The following is a 23601-nucleotide window of genomic DNA, read 5'->3' as shown; positions in this document are numbered from 1 at the left end:
TGGGAACTGAGCTGTTGGCAGGCTTCCAGAGGTCAGAGCCAAGACAAGCCTAGGGGAATCAGAGCTCAGGCTGTGAGCCCTCCTGGATTCGGAGCCTCCCTGAGAAGGGTGTCTCTGGGCCTGCAGATCTCTCGTTTCCCATCTAATGGAACAGTAGGAGTAGGGCTAAGGAAGCCCTGAGGGGGTCCAGTTGCTGTGACACTGGCCACTCACTGCCTTATGACATGTGATGGCAGGGGGTAGCCCATGTAGGCCAGGCAACTGGCATTCAGTGAACTTCTGGACTGGAGAGGAGTTTGCTAAAGGGGCTGTGGGCTCCACCACAGCATAGCCCAAGAGAGCAGATACCCATGGACACTGAAAATCCCAAATGGACAGACATACAGGGAACCTAGAGACAGCCAGAGGAAGCCGAAGCTTAGGGTGGGTGGGGAGCCAGATAATTGTGAATCTCTTGACTAGGACCAGTGTGGTGGTGGGGCTCCAGGCTGTGGGGCTTGGAGTGACTGTAGGTGACATCCTATTGGCACAGGAACCTGACCTGGTCCCAGTTTCCTCAATTGACATCGGTTGGGGAGGAGGAGGCCGTCATCCCACCTGACAGTTCCTTGGGGCGGGGGGTGAGGGTGGGGAGCAGCTCTATGTCCCAAGGTCCCAGACAGCTCTATGTCCTCCAGGGACATGTGTGCTGCAGTTGATGGGACAGGTACTTCTCCAGTTCCATCCTATTTTGTCTTATCCATAGGCTTAGCACGGCTACCTTGTCAAACTTGAAGAGGCTTTCGAGGAAGCGGCCTGGGTCTTGCAGCAGACCTTTGCCTGGCTCCCAGTAGTCATCCACTTTGGAGCCTGGCTTCTCTCCAGGTACCTTCTTGGGCTTGATGCCCTTCATGATGCACACAGCTTCTATGACCAGCTTCACTCCTGGGGGTGGGCGCTGCATGGCGCGTACCTGTGGACCATGCCAAAAGGTGTACAAGGGGAAGGTCCTGTCCTTGGGCAAGGTGGGTCCCACCAACCAAGTCTTCACTGCCATAGGACCTAGGGCCTTGGGACTGCCCGGGGTGGCACAAGGAAAGAGGAACAAAGAAGCTAGTATCTGGCCTTCATTCTGCCTTCACCTATCGGTGCACACTAACCAAAAGATGCGCTGAGGGTGGGCTTGGGTACACCATTAGGACCTAAGAGGACACCAGAAAGGGGTGTGATAGTGTGAGAAGACACCTGGCTGCCCACCTCTGTCACATCGTTCTTGTTGAGGTTTCGGAGGCTGGCCAGGGCAGCGTCCAGGGCTGGCAGTGCCTCATCCAGATCTTTCTGAGCATCGTCAGCAATAGCTTGGGCCTTACTGGCCTTCTCATTGGCCTTTATCTCCTCTGCTTGCACAGACTTCCGGGTTTCCTCAGCTATGGCTGTGTCCACCTGGGGATGCGTGGGAGACGGGGATCCACTTAGTGGCTCTGGCAAGGACAGGAATACCGTCCTCGCCTTTCTGAGGGCTGAGATGCAATAGGTAAAGACCTGGGAAGGCCAGGAGTGCCCTGAGTGCCCACAATAGAGCTTAGGAGTTTCTAGGTTTGGGGATTCCAGCCCTACAGGCCCACATGGCCATCCGCACATGATGCCAAGATGCACCTCCCCATTTCCTCAGGGCACATGTTGTAATACTCTAATTCTATAGACCAGGACACTTGAATGCTCGCAGAAAGCTGTCATGCTAATAAAATGGTGCTAAGTGCTGGGAGGACCAGGCCCTCACTGTAAAACCCAATTCTGTGCAGAATCTGCCTGCGGCGGTCCTGCCACTCAGCCTGAGTTGTGGTCATTAGCATGGGCTGGCCTGTTTGGATTCATCTGCCTTGCTCTTTGTAGGACCCCTGCCTAGGGAGTGCCTGACTTAAAGTATTAATGGTCCTGCCTAAGTATGTGTCAAGTAAATGGACAACTTGTGAGTGAGGAGGATGCAGTACACAAAGGCTAAAGGACCTGTGAAAGTCAGGGGCTAGCCTTTTGATGCTTTGTAATGTTGAGCATATCCTCAGACAGGGTCAGAGAAGGGTTGCTCCCAAGAGCTCTTTGTGAGCACCCTGACCTTGATCTGGTCCATAGTGACCAAGGTGTCCTTGGCAGCCTCTTCCAACAGGGGGCGCATAATCTCCAGCTCCTCCTGCATCTTGGCCACGTCCTCAGAAGTACGCAACAGCTGAGTTAGGGGAGAGCAGAGAAAACAACATAACAAAACAAGACAAAATCAAACACAGGTCTTACAGGGATCAGAGACAGGTCATCTCTGTACGGTTATGAGGAGAGGGCCCTGCTCAGTCACCATCATTCATGGTCCCTAGGTTGCTTGGTGGTCACTAGATGAGGAGGCATCACTCCCTGAGAAGCTGTGGGGTGCCTTTGTTTGCCCTTTCCCTTCACTGTTAATTTCTATTCTTTCACTGAGAAGGAAGTCATCCTTTGCAGCACTTTTGGCTACAGTCTGAAATGCTGGGTTACCTTGGCAACAAAGACTGCTAAGACCCAGCAGGTAGAACCACAGGCAGCTAGCCGCTCTCTGCAAGGTCTTCCTCAGGCCTACCTTGTCAAGGCCACTCTTCATGCGGTTCTTAGCAGTCTTCAGTTCCATTTTCTTCTGCCCAATGAGGATAGAGAAAATATTGAGCAGCTCCAAATAGCTCTTGGGGGTTACATAGTTGTGGCGGGCCAGCTCTGCCAGGTACTCAACACATTTCTTGGCCACAGACTGGTGGATAAATACGCAAACCTGAATCTGTGAATGGGGGAGACCATGGTTGCTTGTGACACTTCAGCAGAGACCAGGTACCAGGCACCCACAAAGCTATTGTGTCTTGGTCCTGAGGAAAAGGCTATTATGGAACTTCTATACCTCCCATTCACCTGGCAACCTCCATCCAGGTCAAGGCAACCTTTTATGCTAATGAAAAGCCCAAGGCCCATACTGGTTAAGAACAGAGCTGGCCTTGAACATGGGCCCAGGTGACTCCCATCTGTGGCCCAGAACCCTTGCCACAGCTCCCTGAGCTGTCTCTTGCCAAAATTCCTAAAATGGTGTCCCTTTAGAGGTTGGGTCTAAGATAGGGAAATGTTGAGTTTGTCTTAGTTCTTGGACCTCAGAGGGCCAGCATTCTCTGAGATTGAAACAGACAAATCTAGTTTAACCTGTCTGAGGTCTCTAAAGAGGTGTAAGGGGGTTCTTGGGAGAAAGGAGGGTGCTAGCCATGTGTAGAACACTAGGTCACCACACGATTTACGGCCTCATTTCACAGATAGGAAAATTGAGGCACAGACAGGTAATGCCATCTCACCAAAGCTTTGCTGCAAGGGGTAGGATTCTTACCATGGACTTAGTAGCCCTATGCCTCTACTCAAAGTGAAAGATCTCTCCCCAAGAGACTTCTTCTCACCAAAATACCTACCAGTCCTTGAATTACTTCATAGGAAGATTCCAGTTCTGGGATCTCATTCAGGAACATGGTGGCAACAGATTGCAGGGCCTCTGCTGGCCACTCGTTAAACCAGTCAATGGTACAGCAGTTGACTAGGGAGGGGAACTGCCTCAAGCGAGCTCGGAAGATCTCTCCAATGGGACTGAGGGAGAAGGATCCACATAAGGCCTAGGGACACGGACTTAGGCACTCACACTCAGAGCCCCGTGTCACAGTAGCCATACCAGCCTAGTAGTTTGGTCTGAATGGCTTGATGGCCAGGCCTGGGGACATTTCATTTCACAAGTACCCTCTACCATCCCTGAGGCCCCAGGGGCCTGGTGACAACTGCATGTACCTCATGCACAGCACCATGTGGATGTTACTGCGCACACGTCCAGTATAGGCGGCCATGAGGTTGGCTTTGGTGGGCTGCAGGCCCTGTTCCTGTATGTAGGGCCGCATGGTGTTGACAATCTGATCTTGCTCATCTGCATTGTAGATGTTGGGGATGTCACCTGAGTTCAGGACGTTGTTAATATCCTCTAGGAAGGACTCATTCTTGATCTAGAGAAGGACAAGGAGTAGGAGCTAGACCTTAATGAAAGCCCCTGTGTGTCACATTTCATGAACAGTCTTCCTGGACCTTTGTAACAGCCCTATATATAGACCTAGGCCAAGGACACTCAAGTGGTCTCATAAGTCCTGGACTTGTACTCAGATCTGTCCCATTGTGAAAGCTCTGAATATAACCTATGGGCTGTGGCAGGGCTCCAGGCCTTGGGTAGTGTTGTGCCATCTTCCTGATCCAGGCCTTATTTTACTACAGGAAGAAACCATGGCAACTGACAGAGGCATCTGGCTTGTGTTGGAGGGTAACCTCACTTTCTTGACTATATGAAGAGGTTGGACAGGTCTAGGAGGGAAGGGACTTGTCTGTGGTTGGGACATTATCTTGGAGCTTAGGTCCCCTGACACAACCCATACTGCCAACCAGGTTTGAGTGCTGCACTGTCTGTCTTGTGGCCTCTCTATTCAGAGACCTGGAAAGAGGCCTTATGTCCCTCAAAGTGGAGCTATGGGTCCCCTATACCTCAGGAACAAACTTGTGGTCCTTAAGGTAGGAAACTATTGGCCTGTGAGTGGTGTGCTATAGTGCCAAGGCGCTTCTTTGTGCTTGGAGCGTAAATAATGATCTCTGCTTCCTCTGAGCACTGAATGGCTGGGTTGGTTCCTCTCTTGACCAATCTAGTCATAATCCCACCTGGCCCTGATGTATAGGGAGTTGAGCATTTAGGACTGACCACTTATAGGATACCACTTGGGGACACTCATCAGTCCACCCTGAGTCCCACCCTCTGCTGTGGTGGCTGCACCTGGGTGTCTGAGAACAGGAAGGTGATGGGCAGGTTCTGCAGGCCAGCCTTGAGCAGAACCTTCTTGACATCTTCACGCCACTCTGACATGCCGTAGTTCTTGGACAGCTCAATCTGGAAGCACTCATACTCAGCCCTGGAGGCAGGAGTTTGAGTCAAGGCCTGAGGCCCAAGGCCAGGCACTGGTGGATGGTGGGTGTGCATACCCCAGCTATCCACCTGGTATCTTGCTCCTATCCAGGGTCAATTGTAGGTTCTCTAGGACCTGATCCTAGTCTCTTATTTCCAGACCTTTGCCTACTATTCCTACAGCCTGGAGTCCTGTCCCTTCCACCCCCAACCCTTCCATGTTCAGATTCTGATAGCAGGCCCATGGATGCCTCTCCTAGGCATCCTCCTGGGATGCTTGCCTCTAAACTTCCCTCCCACAGCACCAAAGGGTCCTGCTGCTGCCTCCTTTGGGGTCCAGGTCCCATTTACAGTTTTTCCAGCTCACATGCTGAGTAGGGTTATGTTGGGGTCACAATAGGGTTCTACCATGGTGGAAAAGCATCTGTTCTAAAGTCTGCCACATGGCACCCACTGCCCACCATGATCCCTTACATGTGGGAGGCAAGTCGAGTGAGGGAGCTGCGGCCACTGCCACCCACACCCAACAGGAGTGCATTGCCCAGTGCCTGGCGCAGAGTGCGGCTGATGCGGCAGATGTGACTCATGGCATCCACAAAGAGGACCAGCTTCAGCTTGGCTGTGTTGATCTGGTTGTAGTCCTCCATGTACTCCTCGATCACCTGCATCATCTGGGAGCAGTGGAGTGGTGGGAAATGGCAGGTTCTCCTCCATGGAGGGGCCCCCCAGTTCCCCACGTCTCTCTGTTCAGACCCAGAAATGTGGCCAGTTGCAGATTTTCTCCAGTGGGCTGGAACTCAATCGTGTACCTTGTATACCTTCTGTGCTGATAAGTTAGCTCAGGTTGTCACTTTACATGCTGAAAGAACCGTATGCAGATGCTAGCTCTGCCTCTAGCCAAGTCTCTGTACTCTCATAGCTCCAGCACCCACCCCCATTGTGGGCAGACTCACTGTGCCTCACAGGGAATCTAACTCTCCCTATTCATAAAGTCCACAGTAAATGCCTTGGGCCCATCGCCTAGCACTGCTGTCTTTGGACGTGTCTGGGCAGGCCCTGTAGGAATCCCCTGCCACTGTTTTTCCTCAGCTCTAGCTAGAGATAGGTTCAGTGGTTGCAACATTGGAATGCTGAGTGCCAGGCCCTCTTTAACAGGGAGCTGACCCTTCCCATGGCTAGTTCTGTTCCTTCTGTGCATGGTGGGAATGCTGGTTTTCAGAAGTCAGGTCTGCCTAGAGAAGCCTGCTCCATGAGGCACACCAGTCTGAAGCTACCCTGGGGAGACCACCTGGGAACTAGGAGAGGTTGTGTATGGGGAAAACCACCAAAAGGTCCACTGCAGCCTCACAGCTTTGAGGCAGCTGATGAAAACCTCAGCCCTGTCTCCCAAGGTTCCAACGGAGCTATGGTACCAAAACTCTTCTGCCCCTCTGTGAGTGAGAATAGTAGCATCTCAAATGGATGTGGTGCGTCACTGTTTGCAGATTTGTCTCAGATGAACCCCGGGCTTGTTTTCACGGATGGGCTGCCTAGCTAAACCCATGTGAAGGTGGACATGGGGACTCAGAGAAGCCAAAAGCTTGTCTGACTGTCTTGACTCTAGTCTAGTACATGACTCATTAATGGTGGCAGGAGAGGGCCTGGGTCTTTCACTCATCCTGTGTAGACTTTTGGACTCTCACTATTCTTGCGGGCCCCTGGACCTAGCAGAGGACCTAGCAGAGAAGAGCATCAACTTACCTTATTCTCACTGGTGATGAGTTCATAGGACTTCACATCTGAGCCTGGAGACATGAAGTCCCCATAAAGAATGGGATGGAAGGGGCAGACTTTGCTGAAGGCCACCCCCAACTCCTCCATCTGGGTCTCCAGGAGCTGGTCAAACCAATTGCGGTCTTCCTCATTCACCAGTCGGTCACGGAATACGCGGCAGTTCTCATGGTACCACAGTCGCAGCAGCTGCACCTTATCCTGTGAGTGCCCAGTATCAGTGCCTGTCTCAGTCCCAGGCCCTGCATCATCATTTGAAGTACCAGGGGAGAGGTAGAGGGTAGGAATATGCTCTGTGGGCTACTCGCCTTCCTTTGACTCAGAACCAGAGTCACATGCAAGAGGTGCTGGCCAACTGAAGACCAAGCAAACTGCAGAATACTGCTAGGGCCTCCCTATCCCTAGCTCCCATCGGCCACTAGGCACGCAGCACTAGCAGCTGGTCATGGGTATCCTAAAGGCATCACTTCCCTTTATTTAAAGCTCCAAACTCCAAGCCTGGGAAGGAGACCTCGTTCTCCTGATACCTTCCCAACACCCCACATCTGACTGCACAACAAGCCCTACCTATCTCTCTGTCTTTGGATCTGCTGCCCACTGTTCCAGCTTCCATGCCCCTCCCCCAGGGCACACTGAGGAAGTCCCAGACTTTTCTCTTAACTCATTGGCTATGAGCTTGGCAAGGCCAGAACCAATTTTTGCCTTACCTGCCCCACCTTGCTGGGGCTAGCCACACTTTGGTTGTTTAGCCAGGGGCTCCATGTGACTCCCCTTTTGAGCTTTCTGCTGGACCGACAGCCTGCACACTCTGGCTCCTGGCATCCCACAGCCCATGCCTTAGACCTGCACATGTTTAGTTCCCAAAGGTACCTTGTTCATCTCTCCCCAAGTCTTCTTACACATAAGGCCTCTACTACGAATTCTTCTGCCTCCCTTGCCTTCTCTCCTAGCTTGTTCTTTGTATGACCTCACTATGATCACAAATTTGGACATGAGTTTGACTAACAAGACAGGCTTAGATGTGCTAAGGTCTGGCTCTGATGGGATGACCATTTATGTGCCAGTTTCCTCAGGGCCTAGCTAGACCAGGGCTGGGGACTATTTAGGTAGAAAGGCTTAAAATTGGGAGAGGTCTGGGGAGGATGGCAAGGGGACTTGGGCAAGGGGAGGGGCCTGGCAGATCCTCACCTCAACCTTGGCCGGCTCAGCCATGAGCATACCCTGGAAGACTTTGGAGAGGTCCCTTAGGTTGAAGGTATAGTGGGATTTGGCTGGAGTTGGCAGCAGCTGGGAGGTGATGGTAGCATATACCCTGATGGTAGCTTCCACGAGGGGCTCCGTCAAATGGACAATGTTGGGGGCCCCAGCTGTGGAGACAGGAGAGTAGGCTGGGTCACACAGACAGGAGGGCCACAATGCAGGTTTCACAGGTCCTAACAGTGCTCCTGTAATTCCCCCAGCACCCATCTCCTAGCCTTAGGCTTGGATGCTGCTTATGCTTCAGTTCCTTCTTAGATGCTCCCTCCTTTGCAAAGCCTTCCTGATGTCCCTACCTTAGAACGGAGACTTCTTGCTCTGTGTGTCTTAAATTTACATCCACATTCCTGACAACTGGCCATGCATAGGGCTCTCACTGAGATGTAGTCACAGAACTGTGGGTATCAATGGGCTCTGTACTGGCTGGGCCCTTCCTGCCTATGAGCCTACCCTAGGACCTGGACATGGCAGTGCTGAGTGGCATATGCTCAAGGGCCATTTAATCTACACAGGCTTCAGGAGTGCTTAATGGTGGGCACAGGGTGACCTGAATCTCAGGCCTGGCACTTGGGTGTTTACCACCCTCTGTAGAGTTGTCCAGGTCCCATCTTGCTTTCCATTACTACCATACCTATGTGTGTCTCCACCTGGAACTAAACTCTGAGAGTAGAAACTTGGGGTACAGGAAGAACTCAGAAATGGCAGAAGAATAGGGTCAGGAGAACAAATGTACTCTGGGTGATAAACACAGAGGTTGACCCAACAGACACCTCTCACCCTTAACAAGCTTTGTCTTGGAAATGCATTGACAAAGAGATAGCAACCAGGTGAAAAATGCTATGGAAAGACTTGCAGCAAAAGAAAGGTTTGGACCTCGAAGTTAGGCTTTGGAGTGATTATAGAAGTGCCGTGAGATATCACACTGAGAAGGGAGACATTCAAGCTGAGACCAAGAAGTGAGACTGCAAACATGAACATGGCTGGAGAAAAAATGTTCTTGGAAGAAGGGCCAACAGCAAAACCCCGGAGACAGGAAGTAAAGGACCAACGAGTGGGAGATGTGATGAGGGATGCAACGCATGGACAACGTTTCCTGGCACAGCTGTGACTGGGGCTATTGCTTGGCTAAGACAGTTGAGAAGAAGAGCATGGCCTTATTATATTTTTGGTTTTGTGCATTTTTGAGACAGGGTCTTGTCCAGGTTAGCCTTAAATTGATGGGTTGAAGTGATCCTCCTACCTTAGTCTCCTAAGTAGCTGGACTACAGGCAGGCAATAGCATACCCAGGTTGATACAATGGGTTTTTGTTTGTTTGTTTATTTTTGTTTGTATTCTTATAGGGTTACTCTGTGTAGCTCTGGCTGTCCTGGAAGTCACTCTGTAGACCAGGCTGGCCTTGAACTCACAGAGATCCGCCTGCCTCCACCACCCGAGTGCTAGGATCAATGTTGTGTACCACCACTGCCAAGCTTGATCTAATGTTTTCACAGATCCCTCTAGCTGCAAAAGGAGGATGGATCATCGGTAAGTTGATGCAAAGTGAGTAGACCAGAGTGAATGTCCCAGTGATTAGGTGAATGAGGGCTGGGTGGTGAGTTGATTCAGGACGGACTCTGCAGGGACAGCCAAGAGATTTTCTGACAGTTGTCATATGGTTTGAGAGGAAGAGGATGATGGAAAAGTTCTTGTCAGGAGCATCCAGAAGGATGGCACTGTCACCACCAAATGTGAGGGGGACTGACAGGGCACCTGGGAGTTTGCATTTGGACAGGTTCAGTCTGAAATACAAAGTTGACATCTGAGAAATGTGGAATTAGATGTCCAGGGGAGAAATCTGAGCTGAGGGTGTGGACTTGGATGCTGGTGCCATAAAAATGAGTTTACTTTTGAGCTAGGATGAGACTATCTAAGGACAATGTATTTAAGAGGGAAAAGGGACTGGAGGTCAAAGTCTAGTTAGTCCAAGATGGGTGCCTACTATGACAGTTTGTGTTTGAAGCGCCTCCCTGCAAAGGCCTATGGTTTAAATGCTTGGGTCCCCAGCTGGTGGGTTCAATCATTGGGAGATGATTGGATCATGAGCACACTAACCTCATCTAGAGGCAAATTAATTGATGAATGCTTACTGGGTGGGGTTCATAAGGAATGTGTGAAGGAAGCAGGCCAGGATGAGGGAAGAAGTTTGCTTGGGCAACATCTTTGAAGAGTACACATTACCCTGAAATCCTCCTGTTTGCCTCTGCTTCTTGGCTGCCATGAAGTGAACAACTTTGCTTTACCATGCTCTCCTGCTGCCATGGTGTTTTCCTCACCACAGGCCCAGAGTAACAGAATAAGCAAATGATGGGGGCTTAGACCACTTTAGCAGAGCTACACAAAGCTGGCTGATACACCCAGGGAGGGAGGAGGGCCTGGGAGAAGCTACTGGAAGAAGAGACTGGGGTTTGGCTGCTGCGTGGCTACACTCTTGTCACCGGGACAAAAGTAGAGGAGGTAACCGGTGGGAAACAGGGGGATAGGGATGTCCCAGTGGGAGGACAGTGAGTTTTATTATAAAGCCGAGCAGAGAGGTGAGAGGCAATGATGAAGAAAGGATGTGACCGGCAGAGATAATTCTGTGTTTTGGTTAAGACAGGAGAAATTTGGACATGTTTATACGTTTTTGCTTTGTTTTTAGAAAGAGTCTTGCTATGTAGCTCTGGATGTCCTCAAACTCACAGAGATCCACCCACCTATGTCTCTTGAGTGCTGAGATGAAAAGCATATGCCACCATGTCCCACATCTTTCTATGTTGACAGAGTGACCCAGAAGAACAGGGAGTACTGGTATTGGGGGATGTGTGACTCTATCAGGCCAAAGAGGAGGAGTCTGGCCTGCATTAGAATAAGAAGTTCAATCCTAGCAAAGGTGACAGGAGCCATGGGGGATACCAGTAACAAGTCTGAGAGCTAGAAACTGAGGCTCCAAGAGGGAGTTTGGCAGCCTCTCCCAGCTGAGAGGAACAGAGGGAAGGGGTGGGCACCAAGACAAGACAGACCTAAAGTGGCCAGCTGCCCTGTGGAGATGACTGACAGAATAGAGCTGTTTGAGGCTGCCACAGAGAGATGTCTGTCTCCTAGCTGCAAACCACCTGCTTTCCTGCTCATGTCTGCTCTTTGGAGAAGGCTGGCTTTCTTTTGACCATAGTTCTTTTAGACGGCTTCTTCATCCACTCATCTTTCATTTCCTGCTACTCTACAGTGAGACACTAACCTAGGCACCGAGGGATGGAAGCCTGAAGAGCAGCCAGTACCACTGCTGACTTGAGCTCTGGATCCATGTGAGCCCAAGGAGGGCCCACCATAGTCCTTGATCCTAATGTTAACATACCAGCTAACATCAGAGTCCAGGGTTGCCCCCAGACTACAGTCCCTTTCCTCCAAGATTCTCCCAGGTCTAGGCCACTTACGCACAGGCTCTCGGTAACTTTTTTCTCCAAGGAGTCCATCTGCAGGGTTGGGGGACAGAGAACGGGGTCAGAGTTAGGTGGTTACTTACTGGCTACTTTGGCCAGCTGTGTCCTGCTGGAAGATCCTCAAGCAGCTGCCTCCCACCCTTTCTCAGAGCAATGTGCCCCGCGCGCCAGCTGCATATGAAGAAGAGCCCTGGCCTATAGTTCTGGCAGGGGGGCCCAGGCCTGATGGAAGGCTTGAACTCTAGCACAGGTGTGCTGGGTGGGAGGTGGACTACTGGAGAAATAGCATCCCGAGTAGACTTTTTCCAAGCTCCAGGATGGAGCAGGGCTACTTTGTCCCTTTGGTCTTCCTGGGTTACTGTCATTACACATGAGCTTCTGGGCAAACACTAGCACATGTCTCCATGTGCATGAATGCATCTATGGAGCTATGCATCTATCACATATACAACATGCAGACTTGCTGCATAGCTTTAGTTTAGGTGCTGTGGGCCATACCTTAGCTCTCAAGACTTGGAGGGACAGGTATTAATATTAGCACCCACTGGTAAAGAAATAGAGGTTCATGAGATTGCCAGCCATAACTGCTGAGTAAAGGAGTAAGGCTGGGGTTGCACTAATGGCTCAGTGCCTTCTTCCTGCCCATTGCTGTTCAGCTGTCTTTGGTGTGACAACTAGCTTGAGCCTCTGCCTTTGTTCGTGGCTTCTCCTGCCCCAACTCTATACTCACCCATCCAACATCCCAGGATTATAGAGAAGATGCGTTTCTTGCTGACTTCATCCATCTCAATGAAGGACAGGTAGTTGAAGTGGCGTGTCAGCCTTGGAGTGATAGCGTTCCTGCCTCCTCCTGGGGGGCCCATGGCACAGACAAAGTTGATGTCCACCAGGTTCTTGAAGGCTCCTGAGTGGGAGAAGGAAGTCAGTCAGGGGTCTCCTCAGAATGACATGACTTTTGTGGGTCCCTTGCCCATGAGAAGAATGTATATTAAAACTGTAATTTATGGTGTTAGGGAGATGGCTTGGAGGATTTGCATGCCCTGTACCCACACACAAGCCAGGTAGGTGTGACAGTGTGTCTGTAATCCTAGAGACTTCAGAGGTAGAGACAGGGGAGAGCTGGCTAGCTGGACATGCTGAGCCAGCAAGTTATGGGGTCAGTGAGAGACCTTGCCTCAGTTAAGTGGAGTGGACAGTGACTAAGGGAGATACTCAATATGAACCCCCAAATACATGTGCCCACACTAATGCAAACACAGGTACACATACGCATACAAAGATGTAATTTACAACAGTACTAATATAAAGAGGATGTAGTAACATGGATCAAAAACTTTAAGTTTTAAGAGGAATTAAAATACCTTTGTGGACCCCTAAAATGATCTTTGCCCCTGCACCTACTGTGTGTACTCTTCACCCAGAACATGCAGCCCACTCCCGCTGCCCCAGAACAGCACGCACCAATAATCTTTCGGTCATACCAGCCACCATGGTCCATCCATTGGCGCAACAGCTCAATAGGTGGCTGTGCACCGTATGTTTCCAAGGCTGGCATGTTCAGGTCATCAATGAAGAAGATAAAGTTGCGTCCTAAGGGTGGCCCGAACACACCCTTTCGCCTGTGGGAGGAGCTGTGTGAGCCCAGCACCCATGGGCACCAGGTCCTCTGGGAATTCAAGGGGCAGCTGAATGGCACCTCACTAAATCACCGAATTTTAGCCTCCTCTAAACTGCTAAACCTCATGATCAGCCCGTTGTCTTGGGACATCTGGGACCAGCTGACCTGTATCTGAGGCCTTTAAAAAGAGCCCCACTTCCCAGAAAGGTGGATAACAGCCACCTCCTAAGGCAGTCTACAGCCCTGCTTTAATGCCAGTAAAAGCCTCACAGGAAGACTAAGAGGACCCTGGGAGAGGCAAGGAGAGGTCTGAAAGGCAACCCAGGGCCGCTAGAGGGTTTCCTGGCTCCTGCTGGCTCATTTCAGGCAAAGCCAGGAGCATAATGCGGTGGGGAAGATGTGAAGCGGCTGGTTCAGTTAGTCTGGGAACACTGTGGCTGAGGAAGGAACCAGAGGTGTCCTGCCTCTTGTCCAGCTTGCTATCGATGAGATCCTGGGTCTGGTTGGCTGAAGTGCGGGCTGAGAAGGTGAGGAAGTGGCTGATATATTCCAGTGGCAGGTTCTTAAGAAGCTTGTTGGAGACGGTGAGTGTCTTTCCTGTACCTGTCGGCCCAATACACAGCACCTGGGAGAATGGGGATCAGGAAGGTGGGGCACATACAGGGCGAATGCAGAGGAAGCTACCATTGTTGGCGTGGAAGATCAGCCATGCCCTAACCTGAGCGTTGGGTGGGCTGGGACAGGGCATGATGGGGCACTTACAGGCTTGTTGTTGGTGATCAGCATGCCCAGCAGGAAGGACATCTGCATGGTGTCCATGGTGGGCACAATGATGTTGCAGTAGTTGGTGTCTGGCATCATGGTGAAGGGAATCGAGGAGTCCATCCACTTCACCCAGGCAACCTGGAACCACATCTGGTTCAGGGTGGGTCCAAAATCCCTTCCCATTCTACCCCTGGCTGTGGCCCCATTGCTAAGTACAGCAGGAGGATGAGGACATAATAATAATAAACACCTGATAGACTGTAAAATTCTGGGTGGTGCCGGGTGGTGGTGGCACATAACTACTCCCAGCGCTCGGGAGACAGAGGCCTCTGTGAGTTCGAGACCAGCCTGGACTACAAGAGCTAGTTCCAGGACAGACTCCAAAAACACAGAGGAACCCTGTCTTGGAAAAAACAAAAAGCAACAAACAAACAAAACCCCCAAAATTCTGGGTGGTAATAGAAACAGCCAATGACCTCAGATCTGGTGGCTACCCATGTGGCTTTCTCTAAGTGGCCATTATTCATTGAGGAGGTGGGGCTCCCTCCTTCCAGGGCAGCCCATGGCCACCTGTTTGCCCTCATCCTCTTCATCCTCCTCCTCCTCAGTGCTGCTGATCCCAGCATCATCCAGTCTGTAATCGAACACCAGCCCTTCTTCTGGGAACTGTAGTTTCACCTATCAGGACCCAGAGAGCAGCAGCCTTGTGAGTCCCAGTGGGGGGCAGCGTGCCGTTGCCCCCTCCCCCTGCCTCCCCTAGGCCTGGCTGGGTCCTACCACTTCTCACCTGTTCTACCACCATCTTCATCCTCAGCCACTGGTTGAAACTGATGCGGCTGGCATAGTCCCCTGTGGCGCCTACACTCCAGACCAAAGAGAAGATGAACCAGGGTTCTATCAGCTCTGGGATATGATTCAGCTTATCAGAGGGTATCTTCTTGAGCCCCTGGGAACAAAGGGGACAGGGTTAGGCTAAGTCAGGCAGCAGTGGGAAGCCTAAGTGGCCATATCATGTAGTTTGTTTCCCTACAGTGCACTGCATAGGGTGGGTGGGCTCATGATCCGTGGGGAGTCAACCCAGTGGAATTCATAGGCTCTTTGTGGCCAAGCAAGGAGAGTGGAGGGGACCAGGCCTGCAACCCCACTGCTCAGGCTGTACCTCTCTGGGTAGGAAAGGTCTAAAGAAGCAGTCAAGTAGTTTGAGGAGACTCATGGTCAGGTTGCTGTTGGTTGAGGCAATCACTTCCATCACTGTGGTTCGAACGAAGGAGATGGAGCTCTGTTGGGAACAAGCACCAGGCTCTCATTGCTGGTGGTGACAGTACGCTACTACCCCTTTGGCTGGGTGGCCTCACCTACCTCCAGGAACTTGACAAAGAGGATCTTGAAATATTCCTCATAGGGCTTTATTATGGAAGGAAGTTTTTTCAGCCAGCACTCAACGAATGGCATGAGCCCTAGGATGCTGGGCTCCAGGTATACCATTCCACAACGGGATACTGTAGCTGGTGAGGCCACTGCCAGGTCCTGCACCTCAAACATCATGGTCATTGCCTGGTGTCAAGATACAACATGTAAGAGGGCCAGCTACCTGCCCCCCCGTAAGGGAAAGGGACATCAAACTTTAGAGAAACTGCTTGTCCATCCTGCCAGGAGGCTCTGTGGGAAGTCACAGGGTGGAGTAGGGCTGGGGTTGAGGTTCAGGGATCCCTGGAGCCTCATCTGATAATGCGGCCATCCACAGAGCCCTGAGGGAGAATCAAAGTTGGGGAATCCTAGATTTTCTGGCCAGTATGGCGTTCCTACAGGCCCAGGAAACCTGATAGGACATCAGAGCTCTTGTCACACTCAGGAGGCAGAGATAAGCGGATCTCTGTTGAGTTCGAGGCCAGCCTGGTCTACAGGGTGACTTTCAGGACAGGCTCCAAAGCTACAGAGAAATCCTGTCTCAAAAAACCAACCAATCAACCACCACTACCACCACCACCACCACCACCACCACCAACAACAACAACAACAACAAAGCACCAAACCAGAGCTCCAGTCACACACACACACACACACACACACACACACACACACACACACACACACACACAGGTTCACATTGACTGACACATGTTCTCAGGAGTTCAGTGCAGTGTACACTCCGAAATGCTCTCATAGCCAGGCTATCTTTCTCAAGAGCTGAGCTACACAGAGTAAGCAAGTTCCTTTGGCCAGGTGTGTGCCACCGAGTCCCCAGCCCCTGAACACATTGCTAGAACTGGATTAACACATGGAGCCGACTGGGAGAACAGTCCAGCAGCTGTTTGGCCCTAGGCTTGGACAGAAGCTGCATAGCACATGGCTTCGAGGAGGGGGTTCAGGGCTGGGAGGGGAGCTGGGGGCTGGGCTCCTCGGTGAAGCAGAGGTGGAGTGGGGTGAGGTCTGGCCAGCATGGTGCAGTCTCCAGACTCAACTAGCTGCCAAAAAGCCTGGGTGGGTAGGCAGGCAGTGCACCTCTGTGAGTTTGATGATCTCCCCAGAGCTGAGGCACAACTTCTTGTTGTCATCCAGCACTGTGTTCATGTTCTCTATCCAGACAGCATCCACTGGCCCATCAAACATGTACCATTTCTTATTGGTGTCAGCAGCAATGGCCCCGGCTCGGATGAGGGAGGAGAAAATCCCATCTGTCCTGTAACCAACAGGGAGGAGAGAGCTGTAGGTGCCAGGGACATATGCAAGGTGTGGGCACAAATAGCTCCCAGGGAAACCTGGTTCCCCAGCTGGCTCTTGTGTTTAAAAAATTATTATCATACATTAATTATGTTCAATAATGGGTTTCATCATATTGTCTTCATACACTGATGTAATGTAGTTTTTGATGTGTTTGCCAAGCAGATGCTGAAGTATTGGTCAGTTTTGAAAACAAAACAAAACAAAAACAAAAAACAAAACCAGGTTTCTTACTTAAAAACATTGATTTATTTTCAAGAGATATATTCTAAGATCCCCCACTCCCTGGTACTGTGGATATATGAAACTGTGTATAATACAGAATACAATATATAAACTTTTTAATCTTATATATAAGTAAGTATGAGAAACTTGGGGGCCACTCACCACTCATGGGTGAGCAGGTCAAATTCCCCATACAGCTGGCCCATCGTGATGGACTTGGGGTTGAGTACATAGTAGTTGACAGCTTCATACACACCACCACTAATGGACGGCTGTCCTTTCAGTAATGTCATGGCAGTTGCCAGGACTCTGTAACACTGGAGTTGACACCTGAAAGTGACCCTCCTGGCTTCTCAGAGGGCAGGGGTGCGGTGGGCTGGGGACCACAGGCAGTGGGGAGGGCATTCCCCAGGCCAGTGCCGTACAGGTGGAGGCGGATGCCCTTGGAGATAAACCCCCACCCCAGGCCCTGTGCTTGGTTCTGCTTACATTACTCTTGCCAGAGCCTGTGGGACCAACAAGCATGAGGCCATGCCGTACCACTGTGGTCTCATATAGCTGGATGCACTTGATCAGGAAGCCTAGAGGACAAGGCAGGGAACATGGGTTAGAGGATGGGATTGAATCATGTCTCAAGTGTCTTCATTAGCCAGGTAGGGATGGCAGTAACACCTATGCCATGGGTGGGGTGGGTCAAGGCCCAAGCACAGGACCTACAGGGCACAGAGTGAAAGCTCTCTAGATGCCCTTGGTATTATTGTTACTACCATTCACTAACATTGTCTGGTTGGGTGGTCAGCCAATATGGGCCCCAGGATGAACTTCCTCCCTGAAGCCTGCTGAGAGCACCAGCCTGAGAAAGTGTGAGGTGAAATTCAGGGGCCAGCATCCCAGTCAGCCGGGAGCTTCAGGAAAGAGCACATTGCTTTGACCCAAGGGGTTGAGGTGGCTGAGGCTCTGTCAGACCCAGGGGTCCCTTCCAAAGGGACAGAGGGCAACTAATGAGGGATGACAAAGCTGACCCATGGCTGTGGGGGAAGAGAAGAGCCTAGGGCTTGATTTAACAAGCTTGCTGGACCTAAGTGCAGGAGGTGGCCAGGGAAGGGAGTGTTAACACTACACATGGAGCAAAAAGCCATAGGAAACACTGAGGTAGGGGCCCCGCAGGGCTGAGATGAGCAAATCTACTGATCAATCAGGCTCTAGTGGAGAGCTGTGTGGCCAGACACTCCTTCCACAGAGAGTCCACACCCCTAAGGACCTTCTTGGAGGTACTGGGAGAAGGAGAAGCAGCTGTGCCAGGAAACTGTGGGAATCAAGAATGCAAGCTGCTTGAGGTCTTCCTGCAGGAACTTGGGCACATTCACACCCCGGATGGCACGAAGGCAGGTCGAATCCTGTGGCAGGGGCGGGCAAGGGCTTCAGGGTGGTGCTCTGGGTGCCCCTCCTGAAGCTCTCTCCATGGTGACCAGGCCTAGGTGTTCCCCTGCACCAGCAGCCAAGCTTCAACCAGTGTATGCCAGCTTGACACAAGCTAGGGTCATTTGGCAAGAGAGAACCTCAGCTGAGAAAAATTCCCATCATATTGGCCTGTGGGCAAGTGTGTGATACATTTTCTTGATGACTGCTCACTGTGGGCAGTGCCACCCCTGTGCTGGTGGTCCTGGGTGCTTAAGAAAGCAGCTGAGGCTGGGCAGTAGTGGTGCACGCCCTTAATCCCAGCACTCTACAGGTAGAGGCAGGTGGGTCTCTGAGTTCATAGGCAGCTCTAGTCAGAGTGAGTTTGAGGTCAGTCAGGGCTACACAGAGAAACCCTGTCTCAAAAAACAAAACAAACAACAAAAAGTTGAGCAAGGAAGCCAAGGGAGCAAGGCAGTAAGCAGCACTCCTCCTAGGTCTTTGCTTTAGTTTCTGCTTCCTTCAGTGATGGATTGTGACCTGAGAGTTATAAGACGCAATACCCCCTTTTCTCCCCAAATTGTTTTGGTCTTGTTGTTTTGTCACCACAATAGAAACCCTGAGACACTCAACAAACACCCATTACTGGATGAAGCAAGGCTAGAGAGGGGACCTTGGGTTGGGGCAGCTCCAACCATGGGCAGAGGACCTAAATTGTAGGAACTTGGCACTGCCCATCCCCTGGAGAGCGCTAATAGGGACAGGGGGCACCTTAGTCAGTGGTGAGGGACCCTGAGACAGCATTGCCCTGTCCCTTTCTCCAGCCCTGGACTCCAAGGTGGCTGGAGCCAGCATTTCCTGAGATTGGAACACTATGGGTGTGCAGGAACCCTGGGGCTGGGGCTCACCCTCCACATCCTTGAGGTTATTCTTCTCACAGGCCTTGCGGATGGCCTGGTCCAGGATGCCATAGTCAGTCTCCTCTTCCTTGATGGTAGGGAACAGGTCAGACACAATCCCTGCAAAGAGCTTGAGGTCTTCCTGCAGGAACTTGGGCACATTCACATCTCGGATGGCCCGAAGACAGATCAGCTCCTGTAGAAGGGGCCGACCAGGGCTTCAGGGTGGTGTGCTGTGGGCCCCTCCAGGGCCAGGGCCCTCCTGAAGCCCTCTCCGGGAGAGCTCTGTGGATAGAGCTCACCTCATTCATGGTGGGGTTTTCTCTCTTGAGGTTCCCAGCAGCTGAGATGACAGTCTTTACAGCTCTCATCCCAAAGTCATAGTGGTCCTGTTGGCACCACAGGAAGAAGCATCGGTGGGTGCTGTCGGTCTGGGTGTTCTGCCTCGTCAGCACTGCCCCCCACTTGTGGAAGCTGGCCACGCCTCATTGCTCATCTTGTGGCTGAGATGTCCTTTTCCCGCGGGCCCCCACACTGTAGCCTGGGCTAGGTGCCCCTTCTTTGGGCCGCTTTGGCACCTTCTACTTCATCGTCCCTACAACCCTCTGGCTTATGGGAGTGCCTATTCCGAATCCCTCCCTCACAGAAGGTGAGTTTGGCACAGATCTGGAGGTGGGAGTAGATGACAATGTTTTAGTCTGAGACTGTGGAACTAACCAGGGTTTACCTGGGAGCTGAGCTGCTCAGAAGACAGCTTGAAGGTGGTGGTGATCTTCTTAGCCAGCACATTGGCCTCGTTGAAGCCAAATGAGTAGAGGGAGATCTCAGCAATCATGGCATAATCGGGGACCATCATGGCCACAGGTCGGAAGAGGGCCTGGACATACAGCACACATGTGAAAGGCAGACAGAGCACAGCCCCACCCAGGGACTTGGCCGGTTCTCTGGACTCTCCTCTGTGAAGCTTTCCATTGTGCAGTGTTTGTGCAATGCTTACCATTAGGAATAGCTGCTTTGTCATGAAGAACACCTCCATGGAACTTCCAAGAGAGGGTTCCTCTCACTTCCTGTCTTCCCATTTTTTTTCACACACCCATCTTAGCAGTTTCTGGCAGATGTTCTGCACCCTCCCCACAGGAATCCCAGACTTCTCCCATGCCCTGAAGACAACAAGTTCCTGGACAGGAACACTACCACAGGGAATCCCAGATCTTCATGCCAGGCAGCTAGCTACATGTCCTTGAATCAGAGCTTTAGTATCCTAGAGTCCAGGCTAGGATGCCACCAGGCTCTGTCACCTTCTGGCCACCCTGGACCTGAACTTGCCTTCAGGTTGTCAGGCAGCTCTGTTCGGCCAGCATATCCTGGGTTCATGGTGATAAACACGGCACAGGATGGTACAAGAGGTATTTCAACGCCCTCAAACATGAAGCGCTCTACCTGTATGTGGGGTACAGGGGTTGGCCCACATTAAAGAGATTAAAGATGTCCAGATCTTCTCCTCCTTTAACTGGGCTCCCTCATGCCACTGACCTGACATCAGAGGTCAGCCAGGCTGGATTGCTGGTCATGGGTTAGATCTCCTAGGATCTAACCTGAGATCTTAGGTCTCAATGACCTCCCATGGGCTCCCAGGGCCTGGCTCCAGTTCCCGGAGGTGTCCATACACTCGCTGCTTCCCCACATCCACTAGTCACAGTTCTGACTGGCCCCTTACGATTTACTCAAACTCAGCCTAGAACAGAACTAGGACACTACTTCAAGTGTGGTGTGTCAGCTTCTCAGCTCTTGTCCCTGAGGCAAGATCCTTGGCTACCCTGAACAAGGCAGGTGAGGAGACCGGTGACCTGGACTTGCCCTAAGAGCCACGATGTAGGAAGGCAGGCCTCCCTTTCCCTGACCACAGGCTGAGGTAAGGATGTGGGGCCTGGAACTGACCAGACATCACTCAGGGTGATGGGGGCAGTGCTGCCCTCTAGCCCACAGCTCACCCGCTGCTGCTGTGCCTTCTGGATAGTAGTGATCTGTTGTGCCACCACAGACAGCACCTCGATGTCGATCCGATTGAACTCGTCAAAGCAGGCCCAGGCCCCAGCACTAAGCAAAACGAGGGTAGGACACGCACTCAGTGTGTACTTGGTACCTCCTTCCAACAACCCTCTGGCTTCACTGGGGAGGAGGCGCTCAGTGGTGATCACCAGCTCAACTACAGTCCCATGCCTGTCCCAACCCTAGCCCACTGAGTGTCACTTCACCCTGTCCCTTGGGAGACCCCTCTTGGCCAGGGTTCCCTCCGACTTCTCCCTGGGCCATCTCACACCCAGTCTCACCTGGCCAGACCCTTGAAGAACTTGCCCATGGCCATGAAATCAAGCTGGTCAGAGCAGTTGAACACAACTGTCTGTATGGCCAAGGCTTTTCCCAGGTCTTTCGTGGTCTCTGTCTTCCCTGTGCCAGCTGGGCCAGCTGGTGCGCCTCCAAACTTGAGGTGCAGGGCCCCAGTCAGGGTCAGATAGCACCTGTGGGAGAGAAAGGAGGCAGGTGTGGGCCACACCCCTCCCAGCACTCCCCTTCCTGGGGCATTCTGCAGACCTGAGGCACTCCCCTCCGGGCCAGGTATGCCGGCCAGGACTGGACCTGGGGTTAGCTACCTGTGTAGTTTCTCCTGCCCCATTTCTGTGCCTTGCCCACATGCTTTGTTCAGAGACCCACTGGGCTGGCTGACATTGGGCTATCCATTTCTCTTACTCAAAACCCAGCTGGGGAGGGGCCTTCACCTGTCAGTGAGGGGTGTGATCACCAGCCTCCCACTGTTGCCTAAGTACTCGTAGCCATAGATGAACTCAGCATTCACAGCACGGATGTACAGGTCGTTATTTGTCCAGTAGTACCTAGCAATGCAGGGACATGGGCTTCTGGAAATGGGGCCACAGGCCATTGAGTAGGTGTACAGTTAAAAAGAGGGGACTATTTTTAGAGAATAAAGACACAAGTCTTGTGTGGATTGACAGTATCCCCACCCCCAAGCTCATCCCTTGTGGCCCTGAGGTAGCCCTCCATGACCTCACCTGAGCTGTGAGATCCACTCAAAGTCATGTACACTGACTACATTCTCATTGATGAGCCTGCTCACCACGTCCTTGGCATGGACTTCAATGACAATGAGTGCCGAGAGTACTGCCCGTTGCATGCGGGACAATTTCCCTCGCACCAGGGCCACCAAGTCACTGAGCTGAAAGAGGGGGGAGTCACTGCAGAGACCCGACATCGACAGGGGGCCCCTCGTCCTCGTCCTTTGAGCAGATGGTAGGCCTCTGCCACAGAGAGTATCTATATTCTGGGCTTCTGCTGCTCTGAGATGGGAGGGGAGCAAGGATTGGGCCAAGGAAGGACATACAAAGCACACCCACGGCGCCTGCCTCTGGGGTAGAGTGCCATCGGTATGTTCAGGGCTGGGAACAGAGTCTGGAGTATGTCGAGCATGGATCGTGGGCGGCCCAGGGGACAGTACAGGAAAAACTGCCTCACTGACCTGAGAGGAGTCCTGCCAGTCTCAGATCCCGCCTTAGGTCCCCTCTTGCTGGTGCTACAGTGTGAAATGCTCCTTGGACCTCACCTTTGCCCTCTTCCAGGCTTGGTACAGGAAAATGTTCCTAGGAGAACTGGGTGTGGGGTGTCGGAATGTGGGGACCATCAGTCTTCTTCAACCCTACCTGTTTGGAGAGCTGGGGGAACAGCTTGCTACTGATGTTGCCAGCCTCTAGTGCCTGGGCTACTTCCATTGTCCAGTATGTCTGGCAGCCAGCAATGGTCACCTGGCCTGGCCAGTTCAGAACCCACTCAGTTCTGAGCATCTGGAAAGATAACATGAGCAGATTGACTCAAGTGCTGCCAGCCCCTTACCGACCTGTCCTCTTCCTTGCTTGAAAGCTGTCTGTGCTTTGGCCCTTCAAGCTCTGGGTTCAAATATTCTCTCAGAAAGGCAGCAGCTATTAAAGCACTGAGCCTCCTGCGGGCTGACAGAGCGGCTGGAGGTGGATGAGGCGGGTGGTGGCGGACAGGCACTGTTGAGGGAGCGCACTGGATGCTGAACAGGAAGGCTGCACTCACTGTGGGGTAGGCCTTGATGGCCTGCTCGATGATGTCATGCACACTGGCCTTCATGCTGTGCTCCACCTCCAGCAGCCAGTCCTCCACATTGTTGGAGGGGTAGATGGAGAAGGATAACTTCACCTCTTCACCCTCTGCTGAGTACATGTGCGTAATCTCCAGGTCCTCCTGGAACAGCAGCTATGGGCAATGAGGGTGGGCAGGAGTGGGTTACTTTGCAGTGTTAGAGGGCTTGGCCCAGCCTCAGACTGACCTTGCCTGACCCTTGCCCTTAGCTCTGTGCAGGGGCATCCCCTGTGTTTGCCTTCACTGGGCCTTCCCTAACAGCAATTTGACAGGGTATATTTCAGCCCTTGGGGATGAGGCTAAGCTTGCCCTCTGTTTCCACTCCTCTGGGATCTCAGTATTTTGGGAGGACAGAAGCT

The 23601-nt window shown here is 52.0% G+C and overlaps 1 protein-coding gene across 1 annotated transcript in view; it reads right to left on the bottom strand.

Moving 5' to 3' along the window:
* Nucleotides 1–23601, bottom strand: part of Dnah1 (dynein axonemal heavy chain 1) — a gene marked incomplete at its 5' end in the record, with an annotated part of 54959 nt that overhangs the window by 10222 nt on the left and 21136 nt on the right. The window contains 32 exons of the mRNA XM_051204760.1: nucleotides 761–952; nucleotides 1237–1422; nucleotides 2093–2203; nucleotides 2585–2776; nucleotides 3444–3615; nucleotides 3811–4019; nucleotides 4829–4964; nucleotides 5432–5628; nucleotides 6698–6928; nucleotides 7916–8094; nucleotides 11435–11473; nucleotides 12171–12344; nucleotides 12902–13059; nucleotides 13523–13683; nucleotides 13821–13961; nucleotides 14394–14501; nucleotides 14611–14769; nucleotides 14983–15102; nucleotides 15183–15377; nucleotides 16326–16503; nucleotides 16932–17086; nucleotides 17259–17350; nucleotides 19076–19262; nucleotides 19369–19455; nucleotides 19794–19943; nucleotides 20393–20506; nucleotides 21058–21163; nucleotides 21397–21585; nucleotides 21844–21957; nucleotides 22135–22298; nucleotides 22780–22920; nucleotides 23177–23356. Of these exons, the coding sequence (XP_051060717.1) occupies nucleotides 761–952; nucleotides 1237–1422; nucleotides 2093–2203; nucleotides 2585–2776; nucleotides 3444–3615; nucleotides 3811–4019; nucleotides 4829–4964; nucleotides 5432–5628; nucleotides 6698–6928; nucleotides 7916–8094; nucleotides 11435–11473; nucleotides 12171–12344; nucleotides 12902–13059; nucleotides 13523–13683; nucleotides 13821–13961; nucleotides 14394–14501; nucleotides 14611–14769; nucleotides 14983–15102; nucleotides 15183–15377; nucleotides 16326–16503; nucleotides 16932–17086; nucleotides 17259–17350; nucleotides 19076–19262; nucleotides 19369–19455; nucleotides 19794–19943; nucleotides 20393–20506; nucleotides 21058–21163; nucleotides 21397–21585; nucleotides 21844–21957; nucleotides 22135–22298; nucleotides 22780–22920; nucleotides 23177–23356 (4917 nt within the window). The remainder of the gene's footprint in view (nucleotides 1–760; nucleotides 953–1236; nucleotides 1423–2092; nucleotides 2204–2584; nucleotides 2777–3443; nucleotides 3616–3810; nucleotides 4020–4828; nucleotides 4965–5431; nucleotides 5629–6697; nucleotides 6929–7915; nucleotides 8095–11434; nucleotides 11474–12170; nucleotides 12345–12901; nucleotides 13060–13522; nucleotides 13684–13820; nucleotides 13962–14393; nucleotides 14502–14610; nucleotides 14770–14982; nucleotides 15103–15182; nucleotides 15378–16325; nucleotides 16504–16931; nucleotides 17087–17258; nucleotides 17351–19075; nucleotides 19263–19368; nucleotides 19456–19793; nucleotides 19944–20392; nucleotides 20507–21057; nucleotides 21164–21396; nucleotides 21586–21843; nucleotides 21958–22134; nucleotides 22299–22779; nucleotides 22921–23176; nucleotides 23357–23601) is intronic.

The sequence above is a fragment of the Phodopus roborovskii genome, unplaced genomic scaffold (assembly GCF_943737965.1).
Source record: "Phodopus roborovskii unplaced genomic scaffold, PHOROB, whole genome shotgun sequence".
Classification (NCBI taxonomy): Eukaryota; Metazoa; Chordata; class Mammalia; order Rodentia; family Cricetidae; genus Phodopus; species Phodopus roborovskii.
Note: the sequence above shows the minus strand (reverse complement) of the source record. Positions and strands in the feature narration are given on the sequence as shown.